The sequence below is a fragment of the Schistocerca serialis genome, chromosome 1 (assembly GCF_023864345.2).
Source record: "Schistocerca serialis cubense isolate TAMUIC-IGC-003099 chromosome 1, iqSchSeri2.2, whole genome shotgun sequence".
In the NCBI taxonomy this organism is placed as follows: domain Eukaryota; kingdom Metazoa; phylum Arthropoda; class Insecta; order Orthoptera; family Acrididae; genus Schistocerca; species Schistocerca serialis.
Genome location: NC_064638.1, coordinates 886,370,330 through 886,387,479, shown reverse-complemented (window position 1 = coordinate 886,387,479; position 17,150 = coordinate 886,370,330). Strand labels below are relative to the sequence as shown.

The window sequence follows — 17,150 nt, the reverse complement described above, 5'->3', positions numbered from 1 at the left end:
GTAGCCAATGAGTGAGAGAGGGGGAATGTTTATCAACATGTGCGGTAGCTGTCTGAGAGGTGGCCATGGTCACAATGCACTCACGACTGTCATTAGCAGCACTGTTTGAAACACATGGCACTGGATGAGGTGAGCACGACGGGAGGGGGTTGCAACTTCACATGCAAGTAAAGTTTGTGGACTAACCTGCTGAGAATTTGATCTAGGCTCGGCCGAGCAATCTTGTTTAGGTGGCAGCACCATGGACTGCAGTTGCAGAAGTGAGGTATGAGCCATGACGAGCTCGCTGTAAGTGGATGTGATGCATTGTTTCAGTTTCTCGTTGTCCTGGAGGAGTTGTGTTGCAGAGTCATATTCTGACAGTAGGTCAGTAACGGAGGTCACAGTGCTGCCCGCAAGAGCAGACCACTCGTGTATGATATTGTATTTTGTTTTGGAAACAGAGCGTTGGACATAGGTGCGGGTGCACAGTATGTGAGTGTTCGTAGGATGGTGGAGCACTGAACCCTGTATGACGTTCCGAGATAGTTTGTAATGAGACAAAAAAAGCCGTACCAAGGACCAGTTCATTGATGTCGGCAATGTAGAACATCCACGGAAAACATAGAGAAGGAGATAGGGTTTACTGAGCCTGAGGTAGGTAATGTTGATGCGTTGACAGCTTGTAGAAGTGACTTCGTCTGTGAAGAAGCAGGTGGAGCCATCGAAGTAGGTATGATCGGCACGTCAGCACCAGGGTCGACCAGGAAAGCTAGACTTGATGCAATGTCAGGCCCATAGAGACAACCACTCAGCCGAGCGGATGAGTGAATGGAGTGTAATGTAAGAGGATGCCTGTTAGGTTCCCTGCAGGACTCGGTGTCTCTTAGTTCCTGCAGTCGGCTTTGGACATTGGCATGGCAATTTGCACTTCTTGGCATCGTCACTGAACACTTTGTGGTACCAGCAGAAAGGGTGAGCAGGGTGAGTAGGAGGTGAAGACTGAGACAGCAGGGGCAGCTTGTCCTCTTTGATTTGTTCCGGTAAATAGACCGGTATGTAAGGTGCATGGGCGATTCTTGAGTGCTCGGACAGCAGAGAGAGTGAGCTGATGCTGCCAGGAGAAGTAGACAAGGTGACAGCAAAGCAAGCCCTGCCTCTGCCAGCTGAAGGTTGGTACGTGGGGGTGGCTGTGCTGATGAACCGTGTGGAATGAACTGGCTGATGTAGCCGCAGCAGCTAAAACAACTGGTCAGCGATGCATAGGCGGGAGCTGATGGATTCGAATGAGTGTGGTAACAGATGGATCTGTGGATCAGTAGGTAGTTTGGCAGACCACACAGCCCATAGTGTGGCATTAGGCATGGTATGCTTGTACATGACCAATCGAAGGTGGCGACAGAGTTGTGAGGCGGTGCATTCCCCCAGGTGCTTCTCGTAGAGAATCTTGATTATTAACTCTTGTGGTGAGCAGGCAAGTCGTTCCATTATAGTCTTCTTTGCAAACTCATATTTTGGTGCAGGTGGCAGCAAGAGGAGCAGGTCACAAATAAAATCTGAGTGGTTGTGGAGGTGTGTGACGAGGCAGAGAAACTTTGAGTTGTTGTCAGACACGTGATGTAACTCGAACAGACACTTGACGAGTACTAACTATGATGCCGGGTTGTCCTCATATAAAAGCGGTATCTTTGGCAGGCGGTCAGGAGGTGGTGATGATGGCGGCTTTGGTGTCTCCTGGGGTAGCGGCTGAACTGAGGTTAAGTCAGAGGCCGGCACGGTAGGTCCAGATTTAAACCAGGCGAGCGAATCCATAGTAGCGGCAGCTGGCATAGTTGACTGTGTGTCATGAAAACACAGCATGGCAGGCACAGACAGTACCGTGGAAATGGGCAGATGGACGGCACACGAGGGGGGCCTGGAAATTGGACTGTGAGTGACAAGTGCTGGATGGAAATGACCCGCTTCCAGAACAGGTGGTTGAGTGATCAGAAACGGAGCCCCCTGAAAGTGGGGGGTGGGGGGTTGAGAACTTGAGAACACCACCCATGTGGAAACTATCTGATGCATAACATGCCTGTAGTGCATGTGGCGGGCCACTGAGGTGAGGTAAGGAGTCCATGTTAGGCAAAACAGACAACTGGAACACCACGTGTGTGGAATGGATCCGACATGGTTTGTAGTAATGGCGGCATTGCACACGACCTGACTGTAACTGGTGTAGCATGCTGGTGGGTGGCTAAACACATGTTCGAATGGAGATCACATTTTTCTTGAAACACTCGATTTGAAGAGACACAATCTGAAATATTGTTCAGTTCACATTTCACTGTCAGATGGGCATAATACAGTAACATGAAGCCTGAGTCCATTGTTCACTCTAATGTTGTAGTTTTCGACTCTTGAAAACTAATGAGGTTAGCACACGGTGTTGGCTGAGAATGCGAATCACTGTGCGTAAATGATGAATACGCCGTTGGTGAAGAAACAATGAAAGTCAGTGAGCGGAGTTTTGCTTCCACATCTTCAAACAAGGCATTGTTTGGCATGGTAATTGTGTAGTGCATATAACCTGTTGCATAAACACTGGCGCGGAAGATGCAAAACATGTATGAACTGTGGGGTCACCACTATGGGAATGGGATTGGTAATCAGAATATAGAAAACTTAATTCCCATATATGCCGTAGCTCATATATATTTAAACTTGACACTGTGTCCATACAGAATGAAGTATAACAAAGAACTGACTAAAGAAAAGTTAAGATGGAAGCTCGAGAGTTCACAGATATTACGTTTCATGGTTGATACGAACTATTGACGCCACAGGGTAAAGACAATATAATGAATAGCAGACACTTTGTCAAGAAAGGCTATGGGAAAGAGGAAAGGGAATGATCAGAATCCAAATAGGGATGATCTAACATTATATTACTTGGAGGTGATAAAAGACGAAAAATTGATTTGTAAAATTTGTAAACACATGTGCAGGGAACAGAATGAGGATGCAAATTTTAGAGAAATTAAACAATATTACAACTCAGATATTTTTTCAAAGATATCTTTAAATAATCAGGAAAGGAAATTGTGTGTCCCTGAACAGCATATTGAAAAATTTATTGATTACATAGTTATGGTCATTATATAATCAGAAAATGATAGCAAAATTACAGCAAACAATGAGATTTAATAATTTATAGAGAAGAATCAAGGACAGTCTGTCTGGATATCACAAATGAGATTGAAAACAAACACAGTCTCATCAAAAAAATTTAATGCACTCTGTTATTCTCAATACGCTGAAGGAATTTGTTACAGATGAATTATTAGCATCATTATCTACTTCTACTGGAGGGGTAGAAAAATTATATTTGTTATATTGGTTACCTTCTCTAAACATGTAAAATTATATCCAACAAAATGGGCAAAACACAGGAATTGTTGTGGAAAGATTAGAATAAGACTATTTTCACAAGGTAGGGGCCCTGAGCATTCAGATAGTGGACCCCAATTGATTTTAGCAAGGTTTATGCAATGTAGGAGGATGTATAAAATTAAACATATAAGTATTTCAGTCTACTACCATGAAGAAGTATGAGTCAGAGAGTATTGAAAAAAATTGACTGGTTGTGTCATATCCGTTGTAGCAAGAAACTCACTGCCTGAGAAAATTACATACAAAACTTTGAAAACATAATAAGCAACTTACAGAATGAATGTTCTGGTTTTGCTTCTTGTGAATTGATGTCTGTAGAAAAGCCTACTATTATTACTGAGGAAGAAAGAGAATTTCTGATTTTATGTGAAATATCTAGAGGAAAAAATTAGAATCCTCATCTACATCTATACTCCGCAAACCACTGTTATGTGCATGGCATGTACCATTACTAATTTTTACCCATTCCATTCAAGTACATAGTGCACAAAAAATGAGTATTTCCTACCTGTTTGCCACAATTAATCTAATTTTGTTCTCTCTATCCATAAGGGAGCGATACATAGGAGACTGTAGTCTATTCTTAGAGTCATCATTTAAAGCCAGTTTATGAAACTTCATAAGTAAGCTTTCTTTGGATAGTTTACATCTATCTTCAAGCATCTGCCAGTTCAGTTTCTTTCTCTGTGACCAATCATGCCACCCTTCTCTGTTTATGTTCAGTATCTCCTTCTAGTCCTACTCAGTACAGATCCCACACATTTGAGCAATACTCTATGGTGGGATCTCCTGAAAAGGAAAGCATGACAGTAAAGGGAAGCCAACTAACCACAAATTAGAAAATTCAATCTTAGGCAAGTCAAAGAAAAATGTAATAAGTGAATGGGGAGTTATTTAAATTTCTACATGTATGTCATGGTCCATTTAAGTTATCAGGATTGACCACAATGATGCACATGAGCTGGTTTATTTGGAATCTAATGATTTCTATGCTTTGAGAAAGATTATTGAGTTAAAACCATATCTTGCTCTTACAAAATGTTTCAAAGTGAAGCACAAAGACGGTGAACCATTTCTGAAGTTAGGGGAAATTAATTTCGTAAACAGGGTTGGAACTCTGTCTGGAGCGTATAAAATAAATAAGTAGAAATCTCACTGATCTCTAGTGAATACAGTGTCCCGCAAACAGTGCTTCCTCAACTGGGTGAATCCATTCCTCATCTTTTGTTTCACTATGTTTTTCCAGACTGTAAGAGTAATGTAACTGTTTTCTACTATCGTCAGTTTAGCTCCAATTAAAATTTCTATTTCAGTAATTACTAACAATGTTCAAGAAGATGAAAGTAAAGAATATTTCAATGGACTTAAAGAGGAAAAATGTTTTATTTTACTTTTGGAGGTGGTCTAATAAAGACGAAATTTTGTTCAAAATAATGAATCTCTTTCTGATATAAATAACATAAAATTTGAGGTAAGCAAAAATATGGAAGACTGTGTAATTAACTTGAAAATGTTAATGGAAAATCACACAGAAAGCACTAGAAATTTGTATAGGCAAAGCAGAGGGAAAGATTTAAAAACTGAACTCAGTGACATTTATCTAAGAAGTTACATGTGAATTAATTACAGTTGCCTGCACTAATGTGTGTTTTGAGTAAAATGTGTCACAGTGTAGCTCCTCAGGTTGGAGAAAAGAAAAGTATGTTAAATATAGTGAAATAATGCTTTGATTAACTTGTGTATTATCTGTTGTTCAAAGAAGAGTTAGGCTTATCAGTAGTAGCTATACTTTTTTTTTTACTCAGTATTTGCGAGTTAAGACAAAGCAGGGAATGTGGTGTTTATCTCTCGAGTGGGAATGCCTGTGCTTAAAGCACACCAATCACAAGTAAGATTGTTTTGTACTGTTCCATTGTTGTTTTACAACTGCAAGCCCATAGCTATTCTTTCATTTTTGCCTCACCTAACAAGTGAGCAGTAGTGATATTAAATAAACAGCAGGCTAGGTGAGAAAAAAAAATTAACATCCATCCAACAAAATGACCCAGATTCGGAGCTATCAGCACAATTCCACAATGAGGCACTTATGAGATAATTATTAATCAGATAAGCAATTGGCAGGTAACTGATGCAACAGTGCTGCTTAATGCTCCAAGTGGGTTATTGCTGGGGGTAACATTTGGGTATAGCAACAGAATGATACAGTGAAAGGATTATTTTACTATTGTTCAATTAAACAGTGGTTTACATCATATAATGTTAATTTATTTTATTGTTGTTTAATTAAACTAAGATTAAACTGCAATTTTGTTAATACATATTTACCTTGGTAACATAAAGACATCTATTCTACATGTGTCCAAAGTGCACTGCACACCTGCTCATGTTATGAAAAACAGCCTGTTTGCTCAAGTGTTAATAATGGTCTAATGTAGAAGTAAATAATGGAATAATGAGGTATGTGAAGTATAGAAGGTGATAAGGTATGTAAAGTAATAGTGAGATTAGTAATGAAGAATGTAAGAAGTATTATCTACCGCTGTGGATCCCATCTTTGTGGTAGTAATTTTTGGTAAAAGGACTTCATCCATTAACAGATTGTAAGTAGCATCATGAAGAAATAGGTAAATCAATAACTTGGACAACACATAGTGGTAAATGTTAAGCTACTATTGTGTAAGAGAGCTAAAAGTTTCTGTGAAAGAACATTTATTTGACTGAAGGCAACTTTTTAAGCATTTGTGTAAACATTATGGCACTCTGGTTACAGTTATCCAAAATTTTCAGAAATATAATGGTAATATTAAACATTTAAAAAACATATTTGAAAATACAGAATGAAATAGTTATTCAACAGTTCTTAAGGTTCATACAGTTGCGAATTTGTTTTCAGGATGTTTATTTGCTTACCTCCCATATAATGTGAATTTGTCATTAATGTTTTTTGTACTAATGATTTCACATGATTGTGAAAATGTGCCTGTCGATTATTAGTCTGGGTGAATAGAGAAATGAACCTGACAGAAATTAACAGCAAGATTCAATAAACTTAAAAGTAATTTGATTTTGAAAACTAATTTCCCTTGGTCCTGAGTCAGTTTAGATCTCCAGGCTATCTTCCATCCACTTAATTTAAATTTCAAAGCACTAATTTGTATAAATGGTGCAGGTATTCTTTAATTATTGTAAGAACATGTTTAATTTTACAGACTGAATTTTCTCATTTTGAGATGACCGTAGGAGTGATCTCTTTTACTTACCAAAAGCATTCAACAGCCTACGTAACATAAATATTGCTTTATTTAAAGCAACTGGTTTTGACAAACTTTGCTGCCATCTTCAAGTTTGTCAGTTGTACCTTACACACCATTTAAAGTGGATTTTTTGATGTTTAGAATATGTCCACTTTTATTATAATTCAATACTATGTCACATATGGTAGCAGACCTCAAGTGCCTTTATATTTAAGATGTAGTTTTCTTGGTCAGCTCTTGCTGTCTTTACCAATAAAGATAGCACCATTGTCAGATATTGAACTTGTATTGGAAGGATGGTGGTTCAAATACCTGCCCTGCCTTCCAAATTTAAATTTCTTTTGACTTCCTTGAATCACTTAAGGTAAATGACAGTTTGGTTCCTTTGAAAGAGCACAGCCAATTCCATTTTTTCTGATCTGACTTTGTGGTTTGTTCCCGTCATTGATAGGATGTCAAATTCTGATCATCCTTTCTTTTTCTCTCTTTGGCAGGAATACACTATTTTGTATCTTATGATTGTCTAAGAGTTCCCATGGACAGGTAGGCAAAATAATCATTGATAAAGGTAGAGGCTAATACAACTATGGTGCAGCAGGTGTAACTGAATTAACTGTTAATAAGTGCTATGTCTCAACAGTCAGTTATCCCATTAGTGTGCAAAAACGTTGAGGCTGACATTTTATAAATTTTTTTAGAGGTTTGTATTATCTTCAAGATCCAAATGGTTCTATCAATATACCTGCTCTCCAACACATATGATGCTCCACTGTCCATCCAAACATGGTGAGAAGTCCTAAGTTTACAGTGCTAAATGATTGCCAGCATTGATGATTACTGAACTCTGAGTGCGCCAGATATACCTGGGGAATTTCTTTTGTAAGATCAGTGACAGTTACTTCCCAAAAGCTCATGTACTAAGAACTAATGTTTTCTGTTTAATGATCTTCATGACAAAGATGTATTAAGCTAAAGGAGAATAAGATGGAGAATGAAATACGTATGTGGTTTACTGGACAAGAGTTACAGCTTTCAATACTAGAACCTGTGCTACAGAATGAGTCTAAAACTTTGCGTGATGAGTGTACATACCAAAAGGAACTCTTCATAACTGATGCAACCATCCATGTCCTTGTCTGCTGTATCATGATGAAGTTTACGTACATCGTAGGGACTTTCATCACCAAGGCATCCCAGAATGGCACAGCTGACACAGAAATGGCTAAAATGGACACAGATATTCTAAGAACAAAAGCTGTATTGATCATATTTACTATTCTGTTCATTACAAGTCATCAAAGTTGAGCATTCCAAGATTACTGCTGTCAAAGAGAAGGAACATGTTGTGTAGGTTGGTGATTGTCATTTCATTCCAGCCAGGAAACCGTGAAACCAGTCTTTTTGCTCCAGATTGCTGGCGCTCATCCAACTTATGCTTGGCCTCTTTACGGTGAGCCTGAAGTTTTGCATAGAAATCCTCAACTAGTTTGTCATATTCTGTTGGTGGACCTCGTAAGGGAGCTTCATCGTGTCGCAAACGTTGCCCTGTAAAACACAATATTTTATCTGTAGGCTAGTAAGTATAAATGGTTAGAAATAACTAAAAAAAGTAGAGATTAAATATCTTGCACAAGTTATATGCAGGTGAGTTCAAAGTTAGGACTGCAAGATAAAATTTATGTTATAATACTAAAAAGTTTTGGGACTTAAAAGATATATAAAGTTACATGATCACTCAATATAAATGAAGTGCTTCCCAACAGTAATAGAGATTAAAAGAAGTAGAATGAGCCCCTTCATCTGTGCATATTTACAAAATAATATAAACCTCATGAAATTTCAAGCTGGAGCCTCTAGTTTATGAGAAGAATTGATCATGCAATGTATAGATACACAAACAGTAGAACACTTAATCATGGGAGGGAACCTCCTGGCTTGCAGTCTGTGCAAATTAACTTCAAAATAAATAGTCACTAATCCACAATAAATATGCACAAAATGAAGTATAGGGCTCCAGATTGCAAGATGCTGAATAAAATGCAGAAGGGGTAATTAATGAAGCCTGCAGTGACTAGCACAGCAAAATATTATTGAAAGATCCCACAACACCAAAAGAAATTCTGGTCGTACGTAAAGGTTGTTGGTGGCAGCAAAATCTGTTTCCAGACACTCATGGGAGACACAGGAACTCAAACTAAAGGTAACAAAGGGAAACCAGAAGTCTTAACCCTTTTGTTTTAAATGTTCCCTTACAAAGAAGGACGTTGGAATGTTGTCCCAGCTTAATTCTTGCACCACTGCAGTGGTGAGTTATACAGATATTAGTGTTGGTAGCACTGAGAAACATTTACACTCACTGAAACTGATCAAGGCTCCAGAGCATCAGATTCTATACAGAAAAAAAACCCTGTGGTGAGCAGTTGGAAGAAATCATATGTCACAGTCATCTACAATGAGAGTAGCAGAAAACTAAGACCCAAATAACTGACATCCCCCTGTTGCAGAATCCTAGAACATACCCTGAGCCCAAATGTAGTGAATTACCTCTAACAAAATGACGTCCTACAAACCACCCAATATGGTTTATGAAAACACCACTCATGTAAAACCCAACTCAGAAGTCTCTCACGTGAGATCTTGAAAGTTATGAATCAAGGATGTCAGATAGATGCTACATTTCTTGACTTACAAAAAGTATTTGACTCATCACAATGAGAACACTTATTAATGAAAATATGATCATTTGGTCCACAAAATGAAATTTGTGAGCTGATTGAGGATTAATTAGTAGAGAGGATGCCATTCGTGATCTCAAATGGAGAGAAATCGACCAATGAATAAGTAGTTTCAAGTGTGCCCCAGCGAAGTGTGTTGGGACCCCTGCTGTTCATGTTGTATATTAATTAGGTATCACACAATTTTAACAGTAACCTCAGGCTTTTTGCAGATGATGTAGTTACCCACTATCGAGTACTGTCTAAGAATTGATTAAAATTCAGTCAGATTATAAGATTTGAAAATGAACACAGATTGGTAACTTCTTTCTTATGTTTAAAATTTTAAACCTGCACACATCACTAAATGCAAAAACATAGTATCCTATGATTATAGTATCAATTAATCACCATTGGAAATGGTATATTCACACTTATATCTGAGTGTAGCAATTTCTGTGAATATTGAATGACCAGGTAAGCTCAGTTGTAGATGAAGCAGGTGGAAAACTTTGCTTTGTTGGTAGGACGATGGGAAAATATACTCAATTAACAAATGAGACTACATACAGAACAATGTGAAATTTGATTTATTAGCCCCATTATGTACCTTGTACAGATTATGTGATCTGCTGTACCAGAGACACATCAAGTTTGAAAAGAATATAATTATTTACAAAAGATCTATTTACATTGCTTTTTGAAACATCCATTATAAATTAATAGTTATGCAAGTGCACCTAATAGAAATACATGTAACACTACAATATTTATTGTATACTAGCAGTTTACAAATTAATAGTCTGCATACTTCTGTTGTTCAAAGTTTCAAATTGTTTTCCATGAATGCTTCGATGGTACAGTGACATTTTTCTGATACACTGTTATGGAGTAATCTTTTTAAAGAGTCAAGATCCACGTTCAAAATGTTCCTGCCTTGCAGTTTGTTATATTTTTGGCCCCATGTACCGTTGTGTGTGTAAGTGACGTTATGGGATCTGAAGTTCTCCTTGTGATAAGTACTGCAGCCATTATTAAAGTGGGGTTTGTTTTTCAAGTTCATCTTACTTACTGCATATAAAAATCAAAATTTTCAAAAATGTACAATGAAAGAATTGTTGGAAAAATAGAAATGGAGTCCCATGCTTCTTGACAGAGTGTGGGGAATGATATGGAAGACCCGCACCGTCATACTATGCAAGGTCCTAATGGAGATGGTTTGCCATTGTCTTCCTCTGACTGTAATCTGGACACATGATGATGAAGTCGACACAACAACAACAACAACAACCAGTCATCTTGGGGTAGGTGAAAATCCCTGACTCCGCCAGGAATCGAACCTCGGACCCTGTGCTCGGGAAGCGAGAATGCTACAGCTAGCAGCAGTTAGTATTTTTAATTGCTCGAATAACGGGAAACATGAAATAATGGGAGACATGACTCATTTTTATGGGCAGCACATACATTTATAATGATTTTTTTCTTTAGAATTAATAGCCTTGTGCTCTTTGTAGAATTTCCACAGACAATTATCACATACTCAATTATGGATTTGAAATAACAACTAATTATTACGAGCTATTTTTACAGGTCACATTGCTGATGATTTAGAGAAAAACTACATTATTTGGGTCTTTGTGACATTCAGTTTTGGTTCATTTTTATGGAATCAGGATTCAAATTTTGTAGAACACATTGTACAGTATTTTTGTCTACGAACAAGACTGAATGCACAATGTCCGATAAATTGTTTACATACAACACTCGTGCAATCAGTCCTAGAATTATTGTTCAAGCATTGAGAATCACACTAAATAGGATAAAAAGGGAATATTAAATGTATATCAAGAAGAGAAGTACAAATGATCAGAGATTTGTTTCAGCCACAGGTGAATGTAAGGGAGACGCTGAAGAAATATCTGAACTGCCATATGCTTGAAGACTTGATGCCAGTTTTCTCGTGACTGTCTATGTACAAAATTTCAAGAACAAACTTTAAGTGAGGATTCTAGGTTCCATAGAGACCACCACAAAGACTAATTATGGTGTGCACAGAACCGTACAAGCAGTTATTTTCCCTGCACCCAATATGCAAAAGAAACATGGAGCAACCTTAACATATGATTCAGTGAGTGGTACCCACTGGAATATACTTCACAGTTGTCTGCAAGGTAGATGAAGATGTAAACATGTTTGATATGGGCCCTGGTGCAGATAAAGGGTTAAGTTTTGTGGGAGTTTCTTAATTTCTCCTCCCCCTCCCTCTCCTGAATATAGTTTGCTTTCACTCTCACATCTAACCAAAATTTCCCTAATATTAGTAATACCAACAATAACATATATAAATGTTTTGATATAATAATAATAATAATAATTTTCCTACTTTAATGCTTAGAAAATCGCTTTAGCAAGAATTACAATAATAATAATTTACATGATTAAAAACTGAAATGTGCATTCAGAACTATCTGCATTTCACTTGTTGTTAGCACTATGACTATGAACACAGCTCTGCAGATAATGGTTATATGAGCATGTACACTGGGATGGCAAAGTAATGGGATACTTCTTAATATTGTCTTGGACCACCTTTTGCCCAGCATAGTGCAGCAACTTGACATGGAATGAACTCAACAAGTTGCTGGAGGTCCTCTTCAGAAATATCGAGCCATGCTGCCTCTATAGCCACCCATAATTGCAAAAGTGTTGCTGGGGCAGAATTTTGTGCACAAACTGACCTGTCATTCATGTCCCATAAACACCTGATGGGATTCATATCTGGGGATCTGGGTGGCCAAATCATTTGCTTAAGTTCTTCAACCAATCATGAACAATTACAGCCCAGTGAAATGGTCCATTGTCACTCGTAAAAATTCCATCGTTGTTGGGGAGCATGAAGCCCATGAATGGTTGCAAATAGTCTACAAGTAGCTGAATGTATCCATTAACAGTCAATGATCAGGTCTGTTGGACCAGAGGATCCAGTCTATTCTATGTAAACATGGCCCACACCATTATGGAACCACCACCAGTTTTCACAGTGCCTTGACAACAACTACGGTCCATGACTTCATGGGGCCTGCAATGCACTTAAACCGTACCATCAGCTCTTACAAACTGGAATTGGGACTCATATGACCAGGCCATGTTTTTTCAGGCATCTGTTGTCCAACAGATATGTTCATGAGCCCAGGAGAGGTGCTGCACATGATGTCATGCTGTACATTGGTCACCTACTGCCACAGCCCATTAATGCCAGATTTCACCACAATATCCTAACAGGCACATTCATCATACATCTCACCTTGATTTCTGTGCTTATTTCACATGTTGTTGCTTGTCTGTTAACACTAACAACTCTATGTAAACATCACTGCTCTTGGTCATTAGTGAAGGCCATCAGACACTGTGTTGTATGCAGTAAGAGGTAACACCTGAAATTTGGTATTCACAGCACACTCTTGACAATGTGGACCTCAGAATATTGAATTCTCTAATGATTCCTGAAATGGAACATCCCTTGCATCAAGTCTGGACTAACATTCCATGTTCAAAGCCTGTTAATTCCAGTTGTGAGGTCATAATCACATTGGAAACCTTTTCACATGAATCACCTGAGTACAAATGATAGTTATACCAATGGTTTGTATCTTTTTACCTTGTGTGTGTGATACTACTGCCATCTTTATATGTGTATTTTGCTATCCCCTGACTTTTGTCACCTTAGGGTAAATGACAGGATGGCTGCTTTTCTCCATTTGTTTCCATCTACTGTCAGGAAATTTAATATTTCTGCTATCTTTTGCCCTTAGTGGAGGGCCTCTCCATTTCCATCTCATCTCCCTCAATATATTGTGGATTATCATTAGACTAAAGAACAAGGCCCGATTTGTTGTTGGCTGCAGGTATGATCAGCCTGTGAACAGGTCCTTTATTTTGATTAAATGTGTTTGAATTTGTATTTGTATTTCATGATTTAGTACATAGTTTGTACGAACAATATAGGGCATGTCAGGTTTGACATAGCATATACAAGATTATACATACTGTGATTCTGAAAAATCATTCAACGCATGTTGAATATTGGTATGATAATTATCAAAACAATAAGATGATTGAAATCATAGTATGGCTAAGAATATGTGACCAATTACATTATATTTTCTTGGCACACCAAAAACGCAGAAAAAGAATAGAAGCAGTGGTCAAGCATGTATTCTTTCAGTTTCACTTTAAACTTACATAAACTGTATGTATGTTTCAGATAGGATGGCATGTGGTTATAAAACATAATAACAATATCATACAATCATTCCTCACAAATTTTTATTCTTACTGTACTGACATGCAGGTACTCCTGAGTGCAGAAATCACAATTATACTTGAATACATCCTCTTGTTTTAAGGTGTTTCCACTAAGAATATTAGTACTCCATAGATATATGAACAAGGAAGGAGCAGTATGTTGAGACTTCTGTATTTAGCATGTGTTATTATTCTAACAATCTTTTTTGTAGCCTAATTTTTTCTGCTGCTTATTCAGTACTTCCAAAAGATAATTCCATGCAGTGAATGAGTACTGCCATGGTGCATTCTGACCACTGATGCATGGCTTGTATTTTGTGGGGGGATTCTTACATTATATGTAAGCCTATTTAACTTTTTGTTTACATTATTCAGGTGTGTCTTCCACTTCAGGTTGTGCTGAATATATATACTTAAATATTACGTCGTACTCTCAGATGAGACAGTTTCTCCATCATGTTAAAAATTAGTGTTGTATGTTAAGTCTCTGTGATGTATGGAAATGGGCTGTCATTGCTTTTTTTCAGAATTTATTATCAGCTTCTTTTTCTGAGCCAATGTGTTAAATTTTGTATTACATCTGCAGCTGCTTTTGTAGGCTGTTTTTATTGCATAATTTAATTAGGGTATTTGTATCATCTGCAGAAAGTACTGTTGTTCCTTTAGTTGATTTTTCTGATAGATCAATAACATGGAGAATGAAAAGAGTGGACCCAAGAATTGATCCTTGAGGGACTTCATATGGATCGTTTTTCCGCAAGTTATTATACAAATTAGAAATGTTCTTTGTTTTCATATTTTTACATTTTATTTGAGTGGTCTGTTGATGATCATGGAGATAAGAGTGGACTGACTTGTTTGGTAAGGCTCTTATTCCACAATTACTTTGTTTCTGAAATGGAATGTCATGACCAGTTACACCAAAAACTTTACTCAAGTTGAGGTATATGGGAGAAACATGTTGTGTATTACCTACTGCACTTAGAATTACATCTAGGAAGGTAAAAATAGCTGACTGTGTTGATCTGCCAGTTCTAAATCCATGTTGTGAATCTCTTATTATCATTTATTTATTTAGGAAGCCTGTTAGTCTCCTAAGAAACAGTTTCCCAAGAATTTTGTCAAAGCCTGACAATAATGATACAAGCCTATAGTTTGCAGTCTCACATTTGTCTACTTTCACATACAGTGGTTTTACTTCTGTCATTTTCTGTTTTTTTGGGAATATACCACTCATGAAAGATGAATTGAAAATATCTGTTAATGGTTCTATGACAAATATTACACTAGCTTTAATGACAGTATCTGGTATATCATCAGCACCTACTGAATATTTATTGGGTAATCTTTCTATAATCACAGATAAATCCTCAGATGTTGCAGAAGTCATGAACAGAGTTCCTGTATAAATTTTTGAATCTGAATGTAGTATATTGCTGTCTGGTTGTGAGTTGTGATGTTTGATAGTCAGGTGTTATGCTATATTTCAAATGCAAATTTGGGTATTTGTGGTAATGTCTTATGGGACCAAACTGCTGAGATCATCAGTCCCTAAGCTTATGCACTACTTAATTTAACTTAAACTAACTTACATTAAAGACAACACACACACCCATGCCCAAGGGAGGTCTCGAACCTCTGACGGGGGGAGCCGCACCGACCGTGACAAGCTGCCTCAGAATGCGTGGCTGAAATGTAATTGTTAAATGTACTAGCTACTACTGTGCAGTCAGTTATTTTATTGTTATTTTCATGAAGTTTCACATTGAAGCACTAAAGAAACTGATATAGTCATGCATATTCAAATTCAGAGACATGTAAACAGGCAGAAGATGGCACCTTGGTTGGCAATGCCTATACAGGACAACTAACGTCTGGCACTGCTGTTAGAGTGATTACTGCTGCTACAATGACAGGTTATCAAGATATAAGTGAGTTTGAACATGATGTTATACTCAACAAAAGAGTGATAGGTAACAGCATCTCCGAGGTAGCGATGAAGTGGGGATTTTGAGTATTCAAAGAACTGTGACTGATGCCCGGACAACAGGGACTTACATACATTGAGAATGGCTAGCTACTAGCTGAAATTTGGATTTGCATAATCAAATCTAAAAAGGATGACTGATTGCTGCACTCTATAATCTATGTCACATACAGTCACTGAGTGCATCCACTTTCCGAATGGAAGGTAACCTGAATTATGTAAGCGATACTTAATAATAAAAATCAACATTCTGCCTTTCTCACTTGTTTGACCTTTACTGTCTTTGTCCTGTTCCTAACCCATGTGATACGAAAATATTTCTATACAATTTTCTTGCATTCACAGCAACACATTTGCCAAAACTGAAAGTAATTTTTTTTTCAGTACAAATCAGCTCTGCATTAATACACTAGCATGTCTACCAAGTATGCTGCCATATGATAATTACAGCCCACATGGAAACACTTTGAGTATGTTCGCTTTAATTATAAACACTCAGCACTCTGTTTTGCAAGTCAAAGGACACTGTGAATTTGGAAGCTACATGCTATTGCAAAGAGCGGGCTGTAAAGGATATAGTGAGTTTCACATGTAAAACTGAATGTCATTACTCATGTGCTCACATGTAAATGTCAATCCTAAAAATAAAAAAAGACTGTATGGTTTTGGAAGAAGTGCCACAAAGATGAATTAGATTTAAACCACAACAAAATGAAAATCAAAGATAAAATTATTACACTTTTTTTAAACAAGGTTTGCGCTATAACATATAGAAATGATGAATTCCAATAACACAGCAGTTAGTATGAAAAAGTAGCAAATACAACTTGTGCACTGTTCTAAAGATTTCTGAAGTCATGAGATCAAAAGTTTTAGTACTTATGTTTGTGGAAAGTGCAGGAAAATTTCAAAAAGCAAGCTGACCTGAGTTGAGTGAGAAACAAAATTTCACTTTTGATGTGGAAATGTGGATCTGTCATTGGAAGTGGACAAAAAAACCTATGATTGTATGGAAATGCAATACCTGCAGAAATTTATCAAGCGACAAGACTAGTATTCCTTCAAAAATGATATGAAGTCCTCAATAATGCCAGTGTTTAAAGTGTTCTTCATGACATTGTGAAGGGACATTAATAACAGATGCTGCAATATGAAACATCTGCAAATTTCACCAGTTGCTCAATAGTTGGATATCTTGGAGAAGCATGCCACAGCTAAAGCTGCTCCTAGACTCCCAATGAAACTGTGAAGTAATATTATACAATATGTTGCCTTCTGACTCCAGAGAGCAAAGCAATATTGTGCAAACTTCAAGCCAGACATTTTAGATGTGGATGTCAGCTGTTATTTGGCCTTTAGACAGGTACTGTGCTCATGGAAAGAAAAGAAAAAGCATACAAGGTTGGAGTAGTATCAGAAGAGAGGAAGATGAATCCATGCAAATTTACCACTGACTTGAGGATAAGTGAGCCAATGATT

The 17,150-nt window shown here is 37.4% G+C and overlaps 1 protein-coding gene across 1 annotated transcript in view; it reads right to left on the bottom strand.

Moving 5' to 3' along the window:
* Positions 1–17,150, bottom strand: part of LOC126458446 (uncharacterized) — a 272,653-nt gene that overhangs the window by 29,309 nt on the left and 226,194 nt on the right. Inside the window, exons 3-4 of the mRNA XM_050095514.1 lie at positions 7,955–8,210; positions 7,758–7,872 (exon numbers count right to left, since the gene is read on the bottom strand). Of these exons, the coding sequence (XP_049951471.1) occupies positions 7,758–7,872; positions 7,955–8,210 (371 nt within the window). The remainder of the gene's footprint in view (positions 1–7,757; positions 7,873–7,954; positions 8,211–17,150) is intronic.